This window comes from Staurois parvus, unplaced genomic scaffold (assembly GCF_062004578.1).
Source record: "Staurois parvus isolate SC_StPar_1 unplaced genomic scaffold, SC_StPar_1.0 ptg000118l, whole genome shotgun sequence".
NCBI lineage: Eukaryota > Metazoa > Chordata > Amphibia > Anura > Ranidae > Staurois > Staurois parvus.
In genome coordinates this window covers 7714790-7741274 of record NW_028317914.1, presented here as the reverse complement: position 1 = coordinate 7741274, position 26485 = coordinate 7714790, and the positions used below count along the sequence as shown (strand labels likewise).

General features: G+C 43.9%; 1 protein-coding gene across 5 annotated transcripts in view; it reads left to right on the top strand.

The window, feature by feature from the left end:
• Positions 1 to 26485, top strand: part of ROCK2 (Rho associated coiled-coil containing protein kinase 2) — a 221518-nt gene that overhangs the window by 1312 nt on the left and 193721 nt on the right. The window contains exon 1 of one of the 5 annotated variants that reach the window (XM_089672058.1): positions 19425 to 19441. The exons of the other annotated variants lie outside the window; for them this stretch is intronic. Coding sequence (XP_089528184.1) covers positions 19430 to 19441 — 12 coding nt within the window. The 5' untranslated portion in view covers positions 19425 to 19429. Of the gene's footprint in view, positions 1 to 19424; positions 19442 to 26485 lie in introns of those variants that run through there. 5 annotated transcript variants of the gene reach the window in all.

The window sequence follows — 26485 nt, the reverse complement described above, 5'->3', positions numbered from 1 at the left end:
ACTGGTTTGCTGGGATTTGTGGTTCCAAGACAGCTGGTTGGCTACAGAGTGCGGGGCTGTATTGCACATGGAACTACAAGAACTGGTGAGCTGGGGTTTGTAGTTCTTGGACAGCTAGATGACTGCAGAGAGTGCTAGGTTCAATTGCACATATGTCTACAAGAACTGGTGTGCTGAAATTTGTGGTTCCTTGACAGCTCTGGTTGGATATTGCACATGGGCCTCAAGATGTCATAAAAAATCTGGCATCTGCTCATTCTGGTCGACCTGTTCTGATATGTTTGGTGAATATAGCTGACCTGACAGTGGGGGTGAGTTTGTTGAGCCATATGTGCCTGGTTTAGGAAGGTGCACCAGAATTTCCAATCTCTGTAGGATGCTGAAGTCATGCTTTTATGGACTCTGCATGTGAGGCTCAACAGACCCTTTTAGAAGTCTCAGGTCAGCTCTGTGGGGGCAAGGCAGAGGGACAAGGCCCATCTGTATTGTGCTCAGGACTTTTGAGGCCTTGACCTAAAACCCCAGCTTTATCAAATGGAACAGAGTCTGTCAAAAGTGCAGTGTGGTTGGTGGGCACAATTAATCTCCCCAATTTTGCACAGAAATTTGCATACAAATACATTGTTATACTTTGTAAAATGTGGTGTTCTTCATTTCGAGGGAACAGTGGTGATTGTTTGGGAAGATACAGCCTGGTTAATTGATTGCCCAGAAAGCTATAACCTGCTTCATCTACTGTTCCATCCCGAGGGGCCAGCAGCGATTGTTTGTTTAAATAGATACAACCTGTTCGATCAGTTGTTTAAAATTTTGTGAGAGCAGTGGCAGTTTATCAGATAAATATGCCCAGTTCAATCAGCTCTTTATCTGGAGGGACCAATGGCAAATGTTGGGGTAGTTACAGCCTGTGTGATAGACTGTTCCATCTCAAGGGACCAGGGCAATTGTTTGGGTAGATACAGCTTGCCATCATGGGGAACCATTGGAGATTGTTCAGGTAGATACTGCCTGGCCAATTTACTTTTCCATCTTGAGGCACCATTGGCGATTGCTTGGGTAAATAGAACAGTCAGTCAACCAGGTTGCATCTTGAGGGACAGTAGCCGTTGTTCAGGAAGATACAACCTGGCTAATCAACTGTTCCATCTTCTGGGAGCAGTGGCAATAGTTCAGGTAGCTACAACTTGTTGACTGCTTCATCGTGAGTGAGCAGTGGTTATTGTTTGAGTAAATACAATCTGCTGTTTGCGGGACCAGTGGTAATTGTTTTGGATACAGTCTGGCTAATCAACTATTCCATTTTGAAGGACTAGTGCAAATGTTGGGGGAGATACCGCTGTTCCATCTCTAGGGACCAGTAGTGATTGATCAATTGTTCTTTTTTTCCTAAGCAGTCAGATACAACCTAATTGGTTGTTTCATCTCCTGGGAACAGTGGCGATCATTCAGGTAGATATAACCTGGCCCATTGACTATTCCATCTGGAGGGGCCTTGTGACAATTGTTTGGGTAGATACAGCATCCCATCACGAGTGAGCAGTGGCGATTGTTTGGGTGAATACAGCCTGGCCAATCTTCTATTCCATCTGGAAGGACTAGTGGCGATTACTAGGGTGAATGGAACAGTCATTTGGCCAGGCTGTATGCCATTGGTGGCTGCTTGGGTAAATGGAGCATTGATCAGCCATGTTGTATCTCAAGAGGCCATTGGCAATTGTTCAAGAAGATATAACCTGCCTAATCAACTGTTCCATTTCACAGATGCAGTGGCGATTGTTCAGGTAGCTAAAACCTGGTCAATTGACTGTTACATGTAAAAGGAGCGGTGGTGGTCGGAAAGCTACAGTGGTCTAGAGCTGTTTTTCTTTATATGTAGTAATAGACAATGATTATTGAATTCAGTTGTCCATGTTTTAACATCTATGAATGCCTTTTAACCATGTCTGTATAAAAATAAATTATTTTTTGCTGGCATGGAGTGAAATGAATGAACTTGCTGGGAGAACCTCCTCTGGAAGTATGCTTTAAAGGCATTAACAGTTTACTTGTAGTTCTTTGGGCAACTGGTTTATGAGGATCAGTGCCGTGAGTTAATACTTTATTTAATAGCTGCAAGCTGCTTAAAGGCTAGGAAGCCTTCACATGCCAAGGTTCAGGGCTGATATCTAACGAAAGCAACTTGGGGTCAAAAGTCTTCCACAGACCTCAGTAGTGCTGCCTTCTTGGAATCAGCAGAGAAAGCAAACAATGCAGACAGTTCAGCTAATACAGAACTAGCCTTGGATTAGTCATTTAAGCTAATTAGCTCTTGTTGGCAGTTATTAATCAGCTATTTGATATCAGGGCAATCCCTGATCATTAAAGCTTTTATTGCCTTCCGGATTTCACGGAAAATCCAAATATTGTAACTAACACATGTGTGGGTGATCTATTTTGGGGCTTGAATTTGATAAAATAGTGTTGTTACAGTGATGAGGTACCCAAAGACACAAGATGGCAGTCAGAAAAAACAGCTACCAGTGTGCCAAGCTGAGAATTAAGAAGAGATGACAGCGTAATTGAAAAAGGAACTGTGGTCACCAGAGTCCTGTGGCCTTACCACGAAGATATTTTTACAAGGTTTATTTGTGAATGAAGGGAACGTGCGAGTCTGATTCATAGGCAGAGTGACAGATTGGTCCTTATGTGGGCACCTCTTGTGGTTTCTTGGGAAGCATTCAATAACTTGTGCAGCAATCCATAACATCCCAATTAGAAATTGGATTACAAAAGTTTAGCATGACCATGCTAAAGAAAGATGATTGGCTGGTAAAGATAGCTTTTCCAAACTATGGTTCTTATTTATTGATGCTTCTGAAGCAATTGGCGTGTAGTGGTTGCCCACACCACTTTCCTGTGTGGTGTGGGAGAACGATATACCGAGTGTGCTTGCTTTGAAAAGCAAAGAACCACTTCTTAAAATGTAATAAAGATGTGTGTGCCCCATATGTCAATGCCAAAGATTGAAGAACATTTCTAGATCTTTATGCATTCTATAACTTTGGTAGAGGATCCCTGTCTGAGCTTTCTCGGGGGGAAAATCCATTGTTTGGGTTTGACTTCTTTCTTTTGAATTTTTTTCCAAAAACGTTTTTCAAAATGTATTAAATTACAAAAAGTTACAAACATTCTTTCTTTCCAAAGTTATCAACATTCCAGCTTGTGCATTTATCCAAGCAACATAACCATATATAATATTAGTAAATACATCTCTTGCTCATAACACCAGTACATATATTACCCTATCAAAACTAACCTTTCCTGCCTTTATTTATAGATCATTGTGGGCCCTATAGTTGTCTGTTTTGCATTATATGAAATGGTATCAAACCCAGGGTGTTGAACCACCCCCCCCCCCCCCCGTTTTCTTTAAAACGTATTATGGCAGCCATGGTGCTGACAGATTAAATGCTCATATCTCATGATTGTACCCATAGTACATAACCACTCCTCTGGGGTCAGGACAGTCTCAGTTTTCCAATATTTCAAAATAAGTTTGTGGGCCTGAAACAGCCTCTCTAGTAAACATCTGTGGAACAACTGCACCCAATATGGCAAAAATTGTTTGGTATCAAACGTTGCAGGAAAGAAAATCGCTTGATTTCCCCCATCCCGTGTTGAATGGGAAATCTCTCCTGCGGAGCCATTGTGCATCTGAAACTACTGAGATCCGAACCATCTATGGCCGGCTTTACTGAGCATCATTGATTTGCTAATTAGTGGACCAAAGTAGTGCACTTTTAAAATTGGTTCTGCAATGACTGCTCTCATATACCCATCCTGATACTACATACCACATTGTAACAGGTTCACCTCATATCTGTGAACACTTTAGAAACTGTTATTTCTCCAAAGCCACTAATTAAATTTAAGGCCTGTGAGACAACAAAGACTTGGCTGAAACTTTGGTACATGTGGTCTTGTCTTGTAAGGATGCCCTTACATAGGCATGAAGAACCCAGATCTTTGTGCTCTCTGAGCTGTGCCCATTCTGACAGCAGTTGGCAAACCTAAATTCATCTCCACAGATAGATACTGCAGGGTGAGCTGCAGATTGGTGTGGGCCCGAGTATCTATGGGCCATAATTACAGTTCTATGCATTTTTTGTCGACTGATGTGCAGGCCTTCCCTAAAATGTTGCAAGACATGACACTTCTATGACTCGTAGTAACCTCCATTTGTAAAGAATGGCATTTTATTGCTTTATAACAGTTGAGATAGGGACAGCACAGAAGGCAGCCGTCATCAACCAACGTTTGAGAGTCATAGAATTTTCAACAAATTCAATAAACATTCTTCTGAGCAATATCCAGACCGATCCTAGGCATTGAGCTGACTTAATGCCTTGCTACTGTCATAAACCGAGGGAGAGGGGAATAGAGTGACTGAGGGGTATATGCTTGACTCGAGAATCCAAATTCTGCAATGGTACTTTAGGAAATGCACTTTTGAGATCGAGGAGAGTATGCAGTTGGCCAGCATACAGTAGAGACCAAAATAGAACGGGGCAGGGGCCTATTGGGGTCTGAAAAATCGAGTCTTCAATGCTGGAGTGTCCATAAAAAGAACCCAGGGTCTCCAGATTGCAGTTTATTGGTCCTGAGTATTGTGTAGATAGACAATTAGATTTTTTATCCTCAAAGAGCACACCCTGGAAACCCAGTCTGTTATAAGTGCAAGATCAATGTACAGTAACCTCAAATTGTAACCTGCATCCTTATCTGAAAATATGTCCATTAACAAAGGGAGGGAATGGGATCATGGCTATGCTGTGATATTGGCATGGTGTTCCTACACAAGCTCTTCGGTCACCATCTGGAGGTCCAGGCACAACTGAAGAGCAGTGTTTTCATTACATGTGCCCAGAGAAATGTGAGCAAGCACAGATAACTAGTTGAATTAAATGATTATAATAGAAAATAACTTGTCATAAGATAATGAAGGAGAAATGCATCGGCCATTAGCACAGCTGCAGAAACCATCCTTCCTCCTCTTAGGCAGAATATCACCAGGCAGCATGTGGACACGACAAGTCAGGCTATGTACCTCTATTTAGCTCAAAGCATGTCATGTCCATGTACACTGACCCTTATGTATGATCCAATTAAACTGGCAGGAGATGCATTTATTGAAACAGCCCAGGGCCCACGGTACTATTAATCCAGTACTAGCATTTGTAATAGGCATCAGTATTGCCAGTGTTGATTTCAGCAGTATTGCTCTCGGTAATTAATTTTTCACGTGGATATACAAAGCATCGGAATTCCAATGTGCTGCTTCCAGAAATCTTCCAGAATGCTGAAAAATGTTGGAATGTGGAAAACTGTAGTGAGTGATCCTTTGTGCCAAGAGTGACGCTCAGGGTTTGCTACAAGTACAGATCAACATGGTTGTTTTCTATACCCTTTACTGTTATCTTTCAATAATCTGAGAGTGTATGCTTCCTTTAAAGGTGTCATTAGATTTTAGAAACAAGGTGTCTGGGCCAAATCCTTTTTGTTTTGTTTTTTATTCTTTTTTTTTTTTTTAAGTCGGGAAAGTTTCTGCTTGACAAAAGTTTATTCTACTGTGTTTCCCCGAAAATAAGACACTGTCTTATTTTTTTTTTGGCTCAAAAAAACACACTAGGTCGTATTTTTGGGGTAGGTCCTATTTTTTTAATGTCCAGGTGTGGACGGGGTGCAGAGGTGAGCTGCAGGCAGTTGTTGATGAGGGTTACTATGGAGAGGGCCGGCTGATGACAGTTGTGAGCTGCAGTCAGGTGTTGCAGAGGTGAATTGGCAGGTGGAGTTTCAGACAGGGTGCAGAGATGAGCCACAGACAGGAGGCAAGGGTGAGTTGCGTACAGGGGGTGTGGAGGCGAGCTGTGTCTTGGGGGGTGTGGAGGCGAGCTGTGTCTTGGGGGGTGTGGAGGCGAGCTGTGTCTTGGGGGGTGTGGAGGCGAGCTGTGTCTTGGGGGGTGGTGGAGGCGAGCTGTGTCTTGGGGGGGTGCGGAGGCGAGCTGTGTCTTGGGGGGGTGCGGAGGCGAGCTGTGTCTTGGGGGGGTGCGGAGGCGAGCTGTGTCTTGGGGGGGGGGGGGTACGGAGGCGAGCTGTGTCTTTGGGGGGGGTGCGGGTGCGGTGGCGAGCTGTGTCTTTGGGGGGGGTGCGGGTGCGGTGGCGAGCTGTGTCTTTGGGGGCGGTGCGGTGGCGAGCTGTGTCTTTGGGGCGGTGCGGTGGCGAGCTGTGTCTTTGGGGGCGGTGCGGTGGCGAGCTGTGTCTTTGGGGGCGGTGCGGTGGGCGAGCTGTGGCTTGGGGGGGTGTGGAGGCGAGCTGTGGCTTGGGGGGTGTGGAGGTGAGCTGTGGCTTGGGGGGTGTGGAGGCGAGCTGTGTCTTGGGGGGTGCGGAGGCGAGCTGTGTCTGCCAGCCGCGGCTTGCGGGGTGCGCACCCCCCAGCCACAGCTCACCTATGCACCCTGTCTGCAACTCACCTGACTCAATTTACCTCTGCAACACCTGACTGCAGCTCACCTTTGCACATCCCCCCCCTCCCCCCTCCACTGCCCTCATATGGTTAGCCAGCTTTGCAAAACACAAATGTCAGCAGCCGTCCTCTCTCTATAGTAACTCCCGTTTTTCGGGTCCTATCTTCCCACACAGTACACCAAGCGCACTTGCTCACCGCTCCGCCTCTTCCTCACTGACCAGCAGTCACCCCTGGGGCAGTGGCTTCCATGCATTAGGCTCCAGGACGAGATGCCCCCGCCCCCACCCCTAAACACACTGCACCCTCCGATATCTGTTCCTTCCCTGTCCCACAGTAAGTACAGAGGTAGGGGGGTTCTGTGGGAGCAGATGGAGCTGTCACTTACAAGAGGGACTGTCACTTGCAGAAGCAAAAGCCTCACTTCTGTGTTTATAAGAGACCGTAGATGTTTGTGTGCACAGGGCCAGTGCCGGAGGTGGCGGAACAGCGTTCCGGTTGAAAAAAGCCCTGATCGCAACTAGGTCTTATATTCCTGGTAGATCTAAAACTTTGTCAATTCCCAAAAATAGTAAAAGGTCTTATTTTCAGGGTAGATCCTATTTTCGGGGAAACAGGATAGACACTAGAAACAGACTGACATTGATAGGCCAGTTTGGGTTGCCCTAGTTGTTCACCTCGACTTGTCACATGTTCTCATGAAAGATCTTTTTGTGCATACAGCACATGCACAAAGCGTTTAGCGAGGGCCTGAAAACATTACATGATGCATATCTGTGAAATTTATGCATGCGTGTGTGCGTGGTCATTTAAGTTGATGTAAATAGCGGGGGTAATCTGGAGGCATTGACTGTTATCCTCTTTCTGTTATGTCTTGGGGTACCTTAAGGAGAATTATCAGAAATTGACTGAATATTCAGTCTTAAAGCTGAGCTCCTAGAAATAAAAAACCCTTTACTTTTTGATGTGGGATCCCCTCCACTGTGCAAGGTTTAACTGCTCATTTTACCTTGGGGATGATGAGTAGGGTGATGTACTTCTTACATTATTCCTTACTCATCAGAGGTCCTCCTTCCCTGTCCGAAGGATGTGGGTTGGCCTTCATTGATGACGTACAATGCAAGACTGCTGGTCCTGCATTGTATAGGATGAGGTCAGAGAACTGTGACCGGTCGGGCAGCAAAGAGGGGTGAGTTCAGGGGTCTTGCAGCACGGAAGAAGTCTGCAGGGGTGAGGAATAGGGTAAGTATAAAACCTTCTTTATCATCCCAAGGCAAAATGTGCAGTTAACACTTGCAGTGTGGAGGGGCACCACTACAAGCGTAAAAGGTGTGTGTTTTTTTTTTTTTAATTTTTATTTATGTCTGCTTTTCAGCTTAAAATTTGTTACATAGTTAGTCTGGGTCTGGCTGAAAAAAGACAAAAGTCTATCCAGTTCAACCATATAAAAAAAAAAAAAATATATATATATATATAAAATCCTATACCCACCGTTGATCCAGAGGAAGGCAAAAATAAAAAAACCAGCAAAGCATGATCCAGTTTGCTCCTGCAGGGGTAAAAGGTCCTTCCTGATCCCCCGAGAGGCAATCGGATATTCCCAGGATCAACTTTACCTATAATTGTTAGTATCCAGTTATATTCTGTGTATCCCGGAATGAATCCAGGCCTTTTTTAAAGAAATCCACTGAGCTGGCCAGAACCAACTCTTGAGGGAGTCTATTCCACATTTTCACAGCTCTCACTGTGAAGAAACCTTTCCGTGTTTGGAGATTAAATCTCTTTTCCTCCAGATGTAAAGAGTGCCCCCTTGTCCTCTGTGATGACCTCAGGTGAATAACTCTACACTGAGTTCACTATATGAACCACTGATGTATTTATACATGTTGATCATATCCCCCATTAATCTCCTCTTCTCAAGAGAGAATAAATTCAGTTCCTTTAATCTTTCCTCATAGCCGAGCTCCTCCATAGTTACATAGTATAACTCCACAGTGGTATGCTGTCTTAAGCCTGACCCTTCAGCTTGTGTCAGGGGGTTAAAGGGCATGAGTTTGATATTTAGGCCGGCCATACATGGTTCGAAAAATGACAGATTTTTAGCCCACTAATCGGACCTAAGAATAATCGGCCGATTTTTGCTCTGTTAGTGGGTCAATGGCACCGGCTGATTTTTGTGGTTTCTCCCCTTTTCGGTGATAGGGCATGTTGGAAAATGCGTGAAAAACTACCGATTTTTGACTCAATGATGGTCAAATCGTACGATCGTTTTTCCGAAAAGAATATGCGCATGAGCCGTGACCTGGAAGGAGTAGAAGTTTTGCATGTTATATGGGGTGAACTTTATGACTTGGTCGGCCGATTTTCTAAATCATTGATGGCACCAACGGATTACCGAGTGAACAACGTTTCCGATTTTCGGATGGAAAATCTTTCGGAATTCGAATCATGTATGGCCTGCATATCTGCATGACCTTACACATTGCACACTCAAGAACTGGGAAGCGGGGAGGCAAGGCAGTTGATAAGGTGGGAACTGTCAAACTTCAGCTAATGTTGATGGTCAGAGGTCAACCAAAGTGTGACAGAATAAAGTGGGGTACACACTATGAGAGAATCAGACCACCGGTCATCTGATTTCCCACAAAAGGTTTGTATCATGATGTAGCCGGCAATGGTATTAACTAGTACAAAAATTCTCAAAGGACAAAGGCAAACGTTATTTTCTTTCTCTGCTGTTACCTTCTTCCGAGTTGTTCTTTGCTTCTGATCATGCGTGGTTTTCTTTATTTCAATATTTCCGTACGATTACTGTACACATTGAGCAAAAAGTGAACGTTGTGTTCACATACGATAAAAATATTAACGTTTGTACCTTCAATCTTTCTTCATCCAAAAAGGCAAAATTGGCAGTCGATAGCAGTATACTATCAGATAATCATCCGATTGTTCCTCATACGGAATGTTTCTTCCGATTTTCTTAGTGTATACCCAGCTTAAAGCTGACTGTACTCCTAACAATACAGGTGCTGATTGCACTAAATCATTTTGATTAATAAACAGTGGTTTGTCCTGAAATGGCTCTGTGGAAAATTCATTTAGATTCATCCAAATGTTTTCTTAGTTGTGCGGAATGATTGTTTCCAACAATCTTACGCACTCACTTAACCACTTCAATACCGGGCACGCTTACCCCCTTCCTGCCCAGGCCAGCTTTCAGCGCTCTCACTTTGAATGACAATTGCGCAGTCATGCAACACTGTGCCCCAAACTAAAATGTTTTATCCTTTTGTTCACACAACTAGAGCTTTCCTTTGGTGGTATTTAATCACCACTGAGGTTTTTATTTTTTGCTAAATTAACAAAACAAAAAAAAAAAAAAGTTTTTCTTTGTTTCTGTTATAAAAGTTTGCCAATAAATAATTGTTCTTCATAAATGTAGGCCAAGATGTATTCTGCTACATTTCTTTGAAAATAACCCAAATCGCTATTTATTATTTAGTTTGTAGGGAAGTTATAGAGTTCACAAACTATGGGATATATCTGAAAATTGATCAGTCCTGAGTACTGACAGCCAATTGAATTTCTTGAAGCCCACAAATGTCAGAACAGTACACATATTCCCCGAATGACCCCTTTTTGCAAAGTAGACAATCCAGCATATTTCATAAGAGATATGGCAAGTTTTATGAAGTTGTAATTTTTTTGTCATAATTTTTTGGAAAATGAAATTAAAAAAATCACTTTTTTTTTTTTACATACTGTCACCAGTGCAGTACAGTGTCATCATATAACTGGTGTGGCGGTGATCAGGGACACTGACTGGTGACAGTACGGAAAAAACTTTATTTATTATTTTATGAATTTTTTAATTACATTGTACTACTTTGGGGAAGTGATCAGTATTTTTTTTTTTTTTTACACAATTTGCATATAGCAAAATATTTCTTTGCTATAAGCAAACATTTAACTGAATGACATTGATTAATTCAGTTTTTTTTGTTGTGATTAGCTGTGATTGGCCACTGTTAATCACATGACACAGGTGGGCTGTGATTGGTCCTGTTTGTGCAGTTGATCACTGTGACCATTCATAGCTAGATACACTTGTATACAATGGATGGCATGAAAGGAAGCCATCCATTGTTTACAACTGTCATGTGACCTGCTGTGATTGGTCACATGGTACTGGCAACGGGCCAGTACACAGATCTGTTATCGGCTGTGTCCGAAGGTACACAGCCGGTGACAGATCTGGCCACAGTGCAGCCCTGTGGGCATGCTCAAGGCGTGGTCCGGGAAGGACGTCATATGACCCGGATCGATGAGAGTCCCGCCCGGCCGTCATTTTCCTATTGGCTGGGCGGGAAGTACCGTATTTTTCGCTCCATAAGACGCACTTTTTTCCCCCCAAAAAAGGGGGGAAAATGTCAGTGCGTCTTATGGAGCGAATATACAGCGGCCGGTCCCGGTATTTCCACCGCCGCCGTGCAGAATACCGGGCCGGCCGCTCAGCTCTGCAGCGGGACCTTAAGGAGAGGACTGCTGACCTTTGGGGAGGTGGGGAGAGGGTACCTGAATTTGACAGGTACCCGCTCTTACTTCTTTGTTCTTTGATCTTACCTGTTCCTCTATCCAGCGGCGCGCTGTCTTCCCGGCTTCTGTAGTGTGGGCACTGGGCATGACAGCCGGGTGCCAAGTGCGCATGCGCAAGAAGCGGTGCTTTTTGTGAATGGTAAGGCGGTACCTGGGACACATGACCGATCCCAGAAGCCGCCGGACCAATCACAAAGCCCAAGTGCTTCTCGCTCATGCGCACTGGGCACCCGGCTGTCATGCCGAGCGCCATTACAGAAGCCGGGAAGACAGCGCGTGGCTGGATCGAGGAACAGGTAAGATGAAAGAACAACTCCACGGAAGTGGGAGCGGGTACCTGTCAAATTCAGGTACCCGCTCCCCACCTCCCCAAAGGTCAGCAGTCATCTGTGCTGTCCGCAGTCTCTGGTCATCCCTGTGCTGTCCGCAGTCTCTGGTCATCCCTGTACTATGTCCGCAGTCTCTGGTCATCCCTGTACTATGTCCGCAGTCTCTGGTCATCCCTGTACTATGTCCGCAGTCTCTGGTCATCCCTGTACTGTGTCTGCAGTCCATTAGTTCAGAATTTTTTTTTTCCTGTTTTCTGCCTCTAAAACCTAGGTGCGTCTTATGGTCAGGTGCGTCTTATGGAGCGAAAAATACGGTAGTTAAACAATCACATCTACAGTTGATCAATTGCTTTCTATGTGTATGGCCAGCATAAACAAGATGGTAGATATGAATGTTTCATAAGTAACAACCAGATCATAATAATAGAAGACTGAATGTTCTGATTGTTTTATAACTCCAAATGTGACTTTAAGATCCCACAACCGTGACGGCAATCTTTGCATGTTTTGATCATGCCGTAAATATTTTTTAAAAATAGAAACTTTATTGAGACATCCAAAATGACATGCCTGATGTGAATTCTTCTCTAGTCATATGACTAACCACTAAGACAGTTATTTCCTCTTGTTTGCACATCTTTATCTTGTGTTCAATATCAGTATCATTTCATTTGAGGGTCTTTTTATATGGCGATGTTCACCCCTCAGCAATGTGTCACAGGCCTTCTGACAGCAGAGAGCTCCTGCCAAAACTGTGTGCGTGGAGGAGCCATGAGCCAACTTCCTCTGCCCCCAGACTTCACAGGCGCGATCTGTTCCCAGGCCTCTCCTCCCCTGTCTTCCATCATGATGCCTTGCTGCAGCCTTGTCACAGCTGCCTGCTCTGTTTTTATCTGAAGACTTTCTATATCTTCCTTTCCAGGCCCTGGAATATTCCATACAAGTACTTCCCTCCGCATTTTCACACTGACGGCTTCTAATTCTCCCTTATCTCCGTCTGGAAATGGCTTTTTTATCTGCCGAGTATTTTTGCTTTCTATTAAATTTTGAGTAGTTCATCAGGCGCCTCTAGCCTGTCTTTTTCTAAGCCATGTTTTTTTGGCAGAGCAACACACCTAAAAAGGGAAAAAAATACAGTTGGTGTCCAAAGTTTTAAAGGGTCATTCTACACTCAGAAGTGCTGTTTTAGTTATACGTGGATGGAATCGGCTCATGATTTCTTATGTGTTGGATAAATCGTGCTATTTCTCTGCCAAAATCCCTTCCTCTAGTTTAGTCCACCTAGGAGTTTTGGATGCACTCCCCCCACATTTTTTTGTTTCAGCACCTCCTGTTACATTCTCCATGCCATAATATAAATCCGATATTGGTGTACCGAAAGTGACACCCCAATAAAGTTCAACAACTCCAGTGTAGAGATCTTACCAGCCTCTGAGGAAATATATGAAATTGTTGGGTGGTTTATCTCTGTGGGAACTACCAAAAACTGAAAGTATTGTGGGGTACATGTTCTCTTGGAGGTGGACTGGACATGGTTGGTTTTATTGAAAGTACATGACCTCTTGGAGATGGACAGGACTTGGGTGGCTTTAGAGAGAGTGCATGTCCACTTGGAGATGTACTGGGCTAAGGTGGCTTTAGTGGAGGTACTGTACATGTCCACCTGGACCCAAACGGCACACACAGATGCACATCTAGAATCTGTATGTAAAGTTGATTATTCACCAGTCTTTGGTGATAAGCTGGTGTTCTTTTGGATGAAAATCCCCTCTAGATTTGTTATATTTGTTGTTTGTTCCTCCACTGAGCTTCAGGCTTTCCTTCACTGAGCTTCAGGCTTTTGTCCATGAAGAACTGGTAGCACATCCACCCAGCCTCTCCCTTTGGTTGCTCATTTCAGAACCCCTATTGCGCTTTGTGATGTTGTAGAGGTGTTCACACCGCTACTGTAGGCTTTTCTGATGTATTGTGTCAATATTAACATATTCTTCCTAGCCCCAAATCCGCATTAAATCTTTGAAGCTTGTATTTGATTGGTGATATCAAGGAATGAGAGTGTGGTACACAATGTGGATTCAGGAGGAGACCCATCCACTTCTCTTGAGGTGCGGCCTAGAATCTGGCTGCAGTAGATTGCACAGATTAAGGTAGAGTGGAATTCTTTACGGCTGCTTGCATTAGAGTTTAGAATTTGATTTTGGTTTTTCCAGAATTGGTGATCAGTGATGCGTTTTATACAGCTACATTCAATTAAATTCGAATGCTTTGAGCTGTATAACTGTGTGAGCGTGACTTGTAAAACGTGCAGCCACGGCTTCTATCCAAATTATCAACCCACACTCCCCCCCCCCCCCCCCCCCCCCAGTGTCTTCCAAAGTGTTCCAGAACTGCAGTGAGAATAAAACACTGCCGCTGCGATCTGTTCGCAAACTGTAAAAAAAGGTTCTGCCCACATGTGATGCTGGATTATTGATAAAGTCAGAACCCAGTGTTCTTCAGGGTGGACAAATGTGGCCTTTTTGTAACAAAGTTCCTGGACTACATATTTGCTTCTGTCTATGGTTCTTTAAGCAGCTTCTTCTTTTAATTGATCAAAAGGGAGCAAAGAAGATAACTTTTGTTAAGGTTACAAATGGCGCATAGAAGGAACCTTGCTTTTACTTCTGTTCTCTCTTTTGTCTTACTACCTAGGTCGGCCATTCTCAACATGGTTTCTGTGGATCCCTAGGGTTCCTCCAGAGGTTGATAGGGGTTTCTTGAGCTGATTGACCTCTCATTGGATGTTCATGCATAATTCATGCCAACACCAATTGGCAGAGGGAGCATATCACCAATCATTGTTTTTTTTAGTTGTCTAAGGGTGGCATTCTGGTCACCACTGGAAGGCCCCTTTTACCTGGCTGATCTGATCAGGTCCACTTTTAGGTGGATTGGAGGGTAGTTGGGTATAAATGGACAGCAGAGTTTGTTTACATCTGGCTGCCCATAGAGCAGAGCAGGCTCTTTCCATGTCCACTCTGCAGAAACTAAGCGTACATGGATGTGTCATCTGCCTACTCTGCTCCGATCAGCAGGGGATCTGTGAGCGGGTCCCCTGCTAATTGGATCGGAATCCTCCCCATGTAAAAGGGACCTAAGGGGAACATTATTCACACTTACCTTCAATGTAAGGGATATTCTACCCTCTGACCATAATTGTTTAATTTTAGCTGGAGTTCTCCAAGACACGAAAATTATTATGTCAAGTGTTCCTGAGGAGTAAAAAAAAAAAAAAAAAAGGTTCTTAAAGGTTGGCCTAGATACTCCAGCCCCTGCAGAGATCCTGTGTAAATTCCAGCTGTGCACTTTATTTGGGACTTGAACTGTTTCAAGGATCATTCCCCCCTTAATTGCTTATGTGCTCCATACCTGGAAGTTGCCGAAGATTTTCCCTAGGACTTCAGCATAGATTACTCTTTACAGGGGTGTCAAACTAGCGGCCCCCCAGCTGCTGCAAAACTACAAGTCCCATCATGCCTCTACCTTTGGGAGTCATACTTGTAACTGTCAATCTTGCAGTGCCTCATGGGAATTGTAGTTTGGCAACAGCTGGAGTGCTGCCAGTTTGACACCCGTGGATTAGGGCACAGATTGGCCCTGGATGCAGACATGCGGGTGAGGTAGGCGCATGGATGCACAGTATCTGCGTTCAGATCTGTGCACGTGCTTCAGTCGCATGTCAGTTTTGACAGGTAACTGTGTCTGTGCAGCCGCTGTATCTGCATCCGCTTCTATGGGCTGCCTGCACACAGCTCTAAAGGGGGAATACAGATGCAGCAGACAGTGACCCTGCATGAAGGACAGGGATAATTGCCTGTGTGAATGAGCTCTAAAGCCTAGTACACCACCTGACCGCTCAGGAGGAGCCGCTGTACTGACTATCCAATGATGTGTTCTGACGGGGTATGCCCCACCCCCCTCCAGAACACTCTGGTCCGCTATTGGCTAAGAGCACCTTTTTTGGTCATGCCCCTTCGATCGTCGGACCGGTTGCCAGACACATGGGCCAAATGTTGGCCGGTTTCCGTTGAACCGGTTTGATGCTCCTGACATTTGGCCCATGTGTACTAGGCTTAAATAAGTAGGCTTTGTGTTTTTTTTTTTCCCATTTTAAACTAACTAGCTTTCTTTAATTTAGAGCATGGGTGTCAAACTGGCGGCCCTCCAGCTGTTGCCAAACTACAAGTCCCATGAGGCATTGCAAGATTGACAGTTACAAGAATGACTCCCAAAGGCAGAGGCATGATGGGACTTGTAGTTTCGCAACAGCTGGAGGGCCGTCAGTTTTTACACCCCTGCTTTAGAGGGATGCATTGACCTCTCCTGATGCTATTGTCTATTAACTGTGGAGTCATTGGAGTTCAGTACAATGTTTGTTGGAGCTTGCAGTGTAATTTACACGTAGGGAAGTGTGTGGTGTCAGAAGATTTCTGTATAATCAGGCGGAATCAGAAGTCAGCGATGATATTGAAGGTCTGCAGTGCTCATCTCCGTCACATCCTACACGGAGTCCTTGTCTAGACTCTGACGTGGGTACATCTGCTTTAGGAGCGGGTTGGGCTTCGTAACTATTCTGTCAGGATTCCTGGTCGGTCCCAAGCAGGATGTTTAGCGACATTTGGACATTCATTAATGACATGACCTCCATACAGAAAGCCATAACTCTTTTTTTTAAGCTGAACTCCAGCCTGCAGGGATTTAATATGATTATAAAGGTGTTTCCTTACCTTGTTCAAAAATGCTGTCACTTTCTTTGTAGGCCATTTTCGGTGTTTAGAGGCAGAGAAAAAACAGGGCCACGCGTTCAGAAGAGAAATGTTCCTGCGCCAAAAAAATGCATAATGTGCCTAAACCCGTGAAAAGATGCTTTAGTGCTAAGCACTTGGGCGTTCATTCATTCTAGTGGCTGGAATATATTAATATTTTGGCCAATGGAATGAATGCCTAAGCGCTTGACATGCCTAAACGTGTTTGCAAAATTTGGCTTTAGGTGCATTTTTGATGCTTTTTTCCTCTTCTGGAGCATAGCAAGAAAAAAATGTCCTGTGTTTTTGTGCTCTTTGGTATCCCCTTAAATTCCGTACACCTGTGAAATAGTGATAACCCCAAAATTTCCCTAGGTGATGCAAAAAAGCTCTTACAGGTCATCAGTTTAGCATTGTCCATGAATTATTGCTCCCACTCTGCAATTGGTAATGTGTAGTGCAACCAGCGTTTTTGTATGTAGCCCCCCTTGTGTGTGTGTTTATGTACGTGAGTATGTGGGGACAGGGCTCACAAATGTAGGTGCTTGGGTGCATTTTTAATATTTTTTTACATTCTGTTTTCACTTAACTTTACTGCAATCAGACAAGGGACCAATAGCCCCCATGTTTATGGTGATAGGTTTTTTTATTTTTTTACGAGACGCCTGATGTCTCCTTTGCATGCCACCGAAGCAAATGGAGCACAGATCAAGCTCCATTAGCTTCTTCTCTTGAGGACAGGAAAAGTGACAGCCAAAACCAGAAGTGACATGACACACATTGATCCTGGCTTCTTACTAGCTAGGGGAGGTCAGGGAACTGACATTTGCTGGTCTGCCTTACCTATACCCATGAATGCCTACCATGCCGGAAAATGCGGGTGGGGAAAGGATCACTTCCATCTGAAAGCCAAGTCGGCTTGTGACATTGAGTCCTCATACACACTGGATGTTTTACAACTGCTGTTTTTGGCTTTTGACATTTTTCTTCTACAGCTAATAAGCCCCCCAGCATGTTATCCTATGTGTCTATGCAAACATAGACTGTAATCAGCATTTTTTGGCAGACACGTTTTTTGGCTGGAAAAAAAAACCAGGACTAGTGGGTTTCTAGAGGAGTGTTTTAGCTGTAAAAATGCTCTAATGCTGAAAAACATGGCAAAACGTGGTGTAATGCCAGAAACCGGAATTTTTGGACTTTTTTTTTTTTTTTTTTGGTAACATAGAATTCCAAAAAACGTGGCTAAATGTTCATACAAAAATGCTGAAAAACTCATGTTTTTAACGTGACTTTCCACAGCTAATGTTATCAAAGTGCCCTGAGTGCATGGAGCCTGACATGCATTCCCTGTTGCTGTACTAGTCGGGAGTGTGTGTAAAGCCCTCTGCTGCTGCCGACGTATAACTTTTTTGGCAGCAAAGGGGTTTAACGCTTACTTACAAGGTTTTCTAATAAAAAAGAAAATTTCCTGTCCTTGAGGGCCCATTCACATTATAATTCAATGCTGGAAAGGCACGTTTCGTGTGTTTCCCACACCGCAGGTGAACACGCTGTACTTGCAAGAGGCATGTGGGTGCTGATGAGTTATTAATGGCATCCCAAATGCAGCATGTTTATGGCCACCAAACGGCATGGTATCGCCATACCATGCGGTTTGGTGGAAACGCGCTGGACCATACGGGAAATTACTGTAGACTAAACCAAAATCTCAAACAATCTTATTAGCTTTCTCTGCTATCATATATGAACTACAGAGCAACACCCCTCTATGTAATGGGGTCAGGAGCATAAATTAGGGTGACCATGCTCATTCCACATAAATACAGAACAGCCAGTGAGCATTGTTACCTACGAACAGGAAGTGTGACAATGACAAGCTTTGGGTGAAAAATAAGGCTTTGTAAAATGGCCATTAATGTTCTTGTCATACCTGTAGGTCATTTGGGTTCTATCAGAAGTCTGGATAACAAAACTGTTAGCTAGCAACCCTGTCTTGATAGAACGTGAAAACCGTTGGATGCTCACTCAGGGCTCGTTCACACTTGGCTGTTTTACCAACGCTTGCCAAACGCCCCTATAGCGTTTGGCAAGCGTTGGTCCGGCATTTGTGGAGTGTTTTTAACGCTCTGCAAACGCCGCATGCGCGGTTTAGTGGTAGTCGCTAGGCATTTGCTGAGCGTTAAAAACGCCCCACAAACGCCTATAATGCAGTTTGAATGGTGTTACCGCTCCGCAACCGCACCGCAAACGCTGGCCGGGCGTTTGCGGAGCAGCACCATAGACTAGAGTAGGAGGCTTCAACGCCTCCTGACTCGACCAGAGGCGTCCGTTTTGCCGCGACGCAAACGCTCCTGTTAGAACAGCACCATGTGCTGTAATGTGCAGAATTGGCAGAGGCGTTTAGGAAGTGGTAAAACCGCTTCCCAAACGCCTCTCTGCCTCCTGCACACAACGCTAGTGTGAACGTAGCCTTAAGCATTACATGGTTTTGCATCCAAGCAGCAAGGTGGCTCGTGAAGGTTATTGTTGACTTGGTGTTTTATTTAGCCAGGCTTCTGAGGGGACCCAAATGGCCTATATTGAAAGACCATAAAATTATTATTATACAGGATTTATATAGTGCCAACAGTTTGCTCAGCACTTTACAATATAACGGGAGACAATTACAGCAACAATACAGTTCAGTACAAGAGGGAAAGGAGGGCCTAATCCTAGGAGTTTACAATCTAAAATGATTATTTTCCTAAGCTGGATAGATTTTTTGTATCTATTTTTTGTATCTTGACTGCATAGGCTATTTTCTGGAAAAGGGCGTACTTAGCCTTTAAGTAAATTGTGTGTGTGTGGGCTCTCACTTTAAGAGCTGCAGCCATGTCTAGGGAATTGTGTGGCAAGAGAAAGGTTAATTCAAATTTTTGGGCAAAAACTTTTATTTTTTTTTTCTTTCCGTTATTGACGTCATAGCTTGCCCAGTGCCCACAATCAGCCGTGTGATCTCACAATGCAGGCATTTGGAGAAGGAGATAGAGTAAGCAGAGCGTAACATGAGGAAAAACAAGGATGTGTTTGAAGATCACGGGACTGACTGTGGAAAGGCTGTTTTCTCTCTCTCTCTCCCCCCGAAGTGGAGTAAAGGCAGGAAAAGGCCACGCCTCGGCCAGAAATGTCCCTGGGAGGTATACAACTCTGTGCATTACACCCCACTTGTCCCCATTCATATGGCACACAAGGTATGTTCTTGTCGTGTGTGATGCCAGCTCTCTGAGGAGTGAAATACTTTTATTGTCTTGGAATACTGTGGTGTGTGGTTATTTTTTTGGGAAAACAGGTTGCCCTTTTTTGTGGGTTTTTTTTTTCCCTAACGGTTCTCAAACAAAGCTTCTATTGCTCTCTATTACTCAGCTGTCTGATGGCGAAGCCGTTATTCATGAAGGCGTGTATCCGTGGGAAGGCGGGAAACTTGAATCTCATAGAAGAAGGGTTTTCAGTTTTGTCACATAACAGGGTGTTGTAAAGCTGGAGAAATCAGATTTTATAAGACATTATAGATGGATTAATAAGCGGTCACAGTCTGAAATAAAGGGATTTAAAGGGTTTTTCGCCTTTACCATAAAACTGCCTATACAGGGAAGGGTTATCTGTAGATAAAAACAAACTGCGGCTTTGACTAAAGTTTGTGCTCTTGCTCTAGGTCAGTGGTCTCCAAACTGTGGCTCAGGGGGCTGCAGCCCTTTGCTTGCTTTGATCTGGCCCTTGAGACATTTTTCCTCCCACTGTAAGCAACAGTAGGGCATAGCTGTCACGGATTGCACGGTCGCCACCACCAACATGTGACAATCGCACGACTGCGACAGTAATACATCACGCCCGTGGCGTCAGACCCCAGACCTTCTCACCAAACTCGTGACCGAAGGACCGGCTGATCTAAAACCGCGGTGTGACGTGCGTAACAAGGCCCCACCCAGCTGCACCCTGAACAGCGATTGTCCAGCTAATGGGCCACAATCGGTGCCTGCAGCCTGAATGCGCTTGTTACTGGGTCAGGTTAATTACGCAACTAACTCTTTCAAACTGCCACCACTGTCTTTTGTTGTACAGAGAAGGAAACTCTGTCAGAAATACACTATAATGATTGAAAAGTCACCCCTCTAATATGGTCAACTACAGGCCAATTGGGAACGGGAGTAAACAAACACAGTAGTGTCTCTTCATAAGGCAGGAATTCGTGAATTGCAAATAAGCGCTTAAAAACAGTTTAACACTTTCAGAAAGAAAGATTTATTACTAAAAGAGTCAAACAGGTGCAATACAATATTTACAAAGAGATGTCATGAATATATATATATATGTATGTACAGCAAAGAGATAATAGGAAGGAAATTAAAGAGTTAGTTACTTGCCAATATGCCTTGGTTTGTAAGCAGATCCAAGTGCAGAGCAGGAAGGGTCTTTGATCTCCTCTGTTACGATGTTACACTCAGGAGATGAGTGTTAAGCTACACCATTAGGCTTGCAGCCTGTCCCTTTTTAAAAATCCCTCTGACATGGGGGGGTTGCTCTGACTACGCTATGTTGGGAGGGGTCAGGAGAACTCTGAATTTGAACCCCCATCTGTCATAATCCATGACATGGAACATCGGGGGAAAGCCGGACTTGAGGAATGTTCAATTTTCTTTCAAGTCCGGGGAGAACTGTCTTATCTGTTTTTATGATGGGTGAGCCTACATGAGTTTCTCAGGTCAGTGCTTTTAAGTGAGAAAGGTTACACTTCCGCAGACGCCCGGCACTGGACTGAGGATGCCTTAACTTGGGTTGACCCCCCACCATCTGTCACTCAGGAGATAACGTTTGCCTCTCAGGTAGGGAGGGGGTAGGGAGTGAATGATCGAGGAATGCCTCAAATAAAAAGAAAAGGAAAAGGGGAACTCTGCGTCCAACTCTGATGAGCAAGTTTGCTACAATAGCTCCTGCCACTGACACCAAGAACGAGCCGCCGCTCCTCCCACTGACGGCGGTGACGAGCCGCCGCTCCTCCCACTGACGGCGGTGACGGGCCGCCGCTCCTCCCACTGAGGGCAGTGTGTTTATAAATGGTGGTGATCACAGCTGTCATTGGACACAGACACAATGTACAGAGCCAATCAGAGTGGCTCTGTACCGTGTGATCGCTGTGAACCAGTAACAGCCATCACAGCTATAGGGTATAGAGCCACTGCTTGTGAAACGCCCTTTGAAAATTAATACACCGTGGATCACTTTTTACAGGGCTGGCAAGGCTTGCAGCACATGAGAACGACCTCTTAGGGCTCATCCACACTTGCTTTGGTCTCTGAAGAGCGATCTGTATCAGAGGTACATTTGACAGGCAGCGAGGAGGTGTTATATCTCCTCTTCAGTGCCTGCTTTAACCTCTTGAACCCTGCAGTAGTACACTGTAACCGTGTGCATTACACACAGTTGGGAGGTACTTGCAGAGAGTTCCCTTTCACTTGAATGGATTGCACTCAGCATGTGCCAGGCCCCTGAAAGTGATGGGGTATAATTCCTGCTGTGGTGGCACGTGTAAGGGGAGGGGGTTCACCACTGGGTTTTATCGCCTTTCAACCACTAGTTTGAAAGAGCAACCAAAGTGCCACTGGCAGAATGATTGAGGGATTATTATTATTATTACTACTACTATTATTATTATTTTTTATGGTTTTTAAGGGGGTTAAGTGCCACTGCCCACCATTGAAGGATTATACACAGGCTAGTAATGGTTAAAAAAAAAAAAAAAAAAAGCTAGAAGTTCTATTATTTTCTCTTGAGCATTTTTATTTGGTTGTTTTTTGTTGTAATTTTTTTTTTTTGTAATAGGAATGAGACCTTTTTGAATCATCTCCCCAATCCAGGTTACATAGTTACATAGTTAGTCTGGCTAAAAAAAGACAAAAGTCCATCCAGTTCAACCAAAAAAGGTAGTATTCATTGTGTCCTCTGTGTTTAATGGTCCGTGGATTACAGCCGTTCTGATATAATGGGGTTATGTGAGATTATTGCCTAGACCTGTACGTCTCTGTTCAGTGTAAATTAACTGTTTCCCAATCACATTAGGAAGTGCTGAGCTTGTCTCAGCCACAGATGTGGTGTCGGCGGTACACACACAGAGTGACAGCGCAGGTGACGCACACTCGGGGTTGGCTCGGCGGTGTCACAGCTCAGCTCTTGCCACATCCACAGACAATGTGAGACTTTGGGCCTGGTGTTTAGCAACAAATAACACAACAAAACAAGCTGCTGTTGATGTGTCTGGCATGGATTTCCTCCTGCTGTCATTAATGGCAGAGCTCTGTTTATATGTGCCGGGGTTTGCTGGGATCACTTAATGATATTTGGAAAACACACAGCTCAGTAACTAGGATGAGCCGGTCACCAGGCAGGGCCCAACACATGGTTATCAGAACATAAAACTACATGGGAGACCTCCACCCACAACTTTAGTTTGACTTTGGGGTGGAGATTGCTGAGATGGGTTTGGTATATTGTTATACCTGTTGCTGTAATATTTTAAGAGCACAAAGATGTGACATTCCTCTAGTGCACGGGTGTCAAACTGGCATCCCTCCAGCTGTTGCCAAACTACAAGTCCCATAAGGCATTGCAAGATTGACAATTACAAGTATGACTCCCAAAGCAAAGGCATGATGGGACTTGTAGTTTTGCAACAGCTGGAGGGCCGCCAGTTTGACACCCCTGATCTAGTAGAAGAGATTTATCTAACTTAATTTTCACGTCTCATCCCCCCCATCCCCTATCTCTCTGTATTTTTATGTCCTCTTACTTACCATTTCTCTAGTTAGCCATACAGATCTCGAAATCAATCCATTCCCTTTCAGTTTTGGACTTTTTTAAAGTTATTTTATGCGAATGGGGAACATGTGGGGAAGCACAGTGGCTAAGTGGTTAGAACTTCCGCCTGGCAGTAAGTACTAGGGTCGTTGGTTCGAATCCCAACCATGGCACCACCTGCCTGGAGTTTGCATGTTCTCTCTGTGCCTCTGTGGGTTTACTCCAGCTACTCCGGTTTCTCCTACGCTCCACAGACATGCTGGTAGGTTAATTGGATCCGGTCTAAATTGGCCCTAGTATGTATGACTGTAAGTTAGGGACCTTAGATTATATTCCCTTTGAGGGTTAGGGACTGATGTAAATGTACAGTAAATATGTAAAGCGCTGTGTAAATTGAAGGCGCTATTTAAGTACCTGTAATAAATAAACGTAACAAATATAGCTTTCAGCATTATCCCAGTTTGGTTGATCAGGTGGAGATGCACTTTAGGGCAAGGGCTCATTCACACCACATGGGGTGACCTGCGATGTTCCGTACTGGATAAACACGTCACTGATAGGGCACATGGAAGACAATTGTTTTCTATGTGCCCCATTTACACCACAATGCTATGAGATGTTAGGTGCATTGCTGTGCAGTGCAGAAAGATGTAGCATGTTTGCATTTTTTGTGACCATATTGACCCCATGTCCCTGCACAGCAGCGCAAAGTTCTGTGATAATGTGCAGAGACATGAATTAAGTGACACCATTGGCACATCAAATAAAGTTGAAAAAAGAAACCAAGCAGTGTGACATGCTGAAATGTGTATTGCACTACTCCCTGCCAAGCTGACAGTGCTCTAGCCTGCATGGTAAACCGCTGCCCGCCTATAGGGCCATGTTTCATGTGACACCCATGTTTGGGGAACCATGTAACATGATGCATGGCTGCATTCTCCAACCCTCAAACTGCCCCCCATTCCCTGCAGACATTTGATTTCTTTCTACAAATGGGCACCCACACTGCCGAGTCATCTGTATACAGGGATTTGTGAATAAATATACTACAAGTCCCATTTGCCATCACAGCAGAGAGACTCAGCGGAGTGTCCGGCAGCCAGGAGGTGATATAACCTTAATTGTAGTTTACTCATCACTTCCTCCAGCCCCATATCAAAAGTTTCTTACCTCTGAACTCACCTAGGTCTGGGAGTAAACGATACTAGTGCCTGTGTACTGCATTTACAATGCACTGATTTCAGTAGCAATGCTCTGCCGCCCTCAATGCAAAAATGATAAATTAAAAAAAATGCCTTTATAACATTGTTGGGGCATTTTAATACGGTTTCCAAAAGGTGGACTATGCCTTTCAATTTCAGTATCAAAAATGGTTTTCATTATTCAGTGAAAGTGGAAACTCCATTTAAAAACTAAACCTTTCATTGATCTAATTCAAACCCCCCCCCCCCACTCCCCCCCCCATACACTTTTTTTAAAAAAAAGCAGAGCTATTATATATATATATATACACACACACACCCCTTTTGAAAAGTAAGAATTTAATCAACATCTCAATGAACACAACGATTTCTAAAATTGACAAAAAAAGTTTTATAGGACATTTGTTTTAGCTCAATACATGAATGTAAGGTTAATAATATAACTTAGATTACAAATCTTCAGTTTTACTCAAATTAGTTGATGCAAAAATGAATACACCCTGCAACAAAAACTACTACATGTAGTATTTTTGTATGACCTCCATGATTTGTAAGGACAGCACCAAGTTTTCCAGGCATGGAATGAACAAGTTGGTGACATATTGCAACATCTATCTTTTTCCATTCTTTAACAACAACCTCTTTTAGATCCTGGATGCTAGATGGAGAGTGATGCTCAACTTGTCTCTTCAGAATTCCCCATAGGTGTTCGATTGGGTTCAGATCAGGAGACATACTTGGCTACTGAATCACTTTCGCCCTGTTCTTCTTAGATGTGTGTTTTGGATCATTGTCATGTTGGAAAAGTGCACGACAACCAAGGGCACGGAGTGATTGGTAGCATCTTCTCTTTCAATATAGAGCAGTACATCTGTGAATTCATGATACCATCAATGAAATGCAGCTCCCCAACACCAGCAGCATCCATGCAACCCCACAGACGGACACCGCTGCTACCATGTTTCACTATAGGCACCATGCATTTTTCTTTGTACTCCTCACCTTTGCGATGCCATACAGTTTTGAAGCCATCAGTTCCAAAAACATTTATCTTGGTCTCATTACTCCAAAGTACAGAGTCCCAGTAGTTGCCTTCTTTTTCAGCATCGACCCTGGCACATTCTAGGTGAGCTTTTTTTGTGCATGGGCTTCCTTTGTGGATGTCACCCATGCATGCCAGTCCTCTGCAGTGTACGCCATATTTTGTGTATATGTGTGTGTGTGAGTATATGTATGTATGTATGTATATGTATATATATATATATATATATATATATATATATATATATATATATAATGTGTGTGTGATTCTGCATTTCCGGGTAGGGGGCACACATGCACGCCCTCCCGGCTGTGCTGTGATTTGTCATAGCACATGCCAATCATTGAGCTCTGGCCAGTGATTGTCCGCCAGCAATCAGCTATGAGTCTCACAGAACACAGCTCTGTCAGTGTAATCAGTACAGATCTGTGTTCAGTGACAGGGGATCTGGTTGCTTTTTCATTCCAAAACATCTAGACCCCTGGTAAAAGCAGCACACAGTACACCAACACTTGGCACATATTTAATCCCTTGGTTGTCCTAGATGTTAACACCTTCCTGCCCTGTGTCATTAGTACAGTGACGGTGCATATCATTAATACTGATCACTGTAATAATGGCACTGGTAATGTCTGTCGAAGGCAGTTAGTTCCCACAAAGTGTCAGTTAGTGTCAGATTGGCCGCCGCACAGTCACAGTATTAACCTCCCTAGCGGTTTGATTATGTCAGTATTTCTGTGCTGAAAGCGGTACATTGTTTTCAATGGAAATATGTTTTTTCATTGTAGGCCTGTAATTGTTAGGAATAACTCACTGAAATCCATCCAAACAAGAGTTTAGTAAACATCCTGGGTATTATAAAATTTGAAACACGAAATCATAAATTATAATATAATAATCACACAAAATAATATAATAATAATAATAATAAAATTAATTCAATAATGTAATCAAACCAAAAACACTGAAATTTGAAGTAGTTCGCACATCACTGAGCTCAGTCACAAAATCGTTTTCAGTGTCGATGAATTTCCCCACGAATCATCACTCAGTTCTGCAAGTGGTTCTAATTTACTATCGCTGTTTTCTAGCCGGTCTAAAACCACTTTTGACCTAAAGGGACGCTTTTTGGACGCCATGGACGTTTCTCAGTTTCCAGGCAGAAAGAACAGTACAAATGCAGGCAGGACACAGGACAAAGC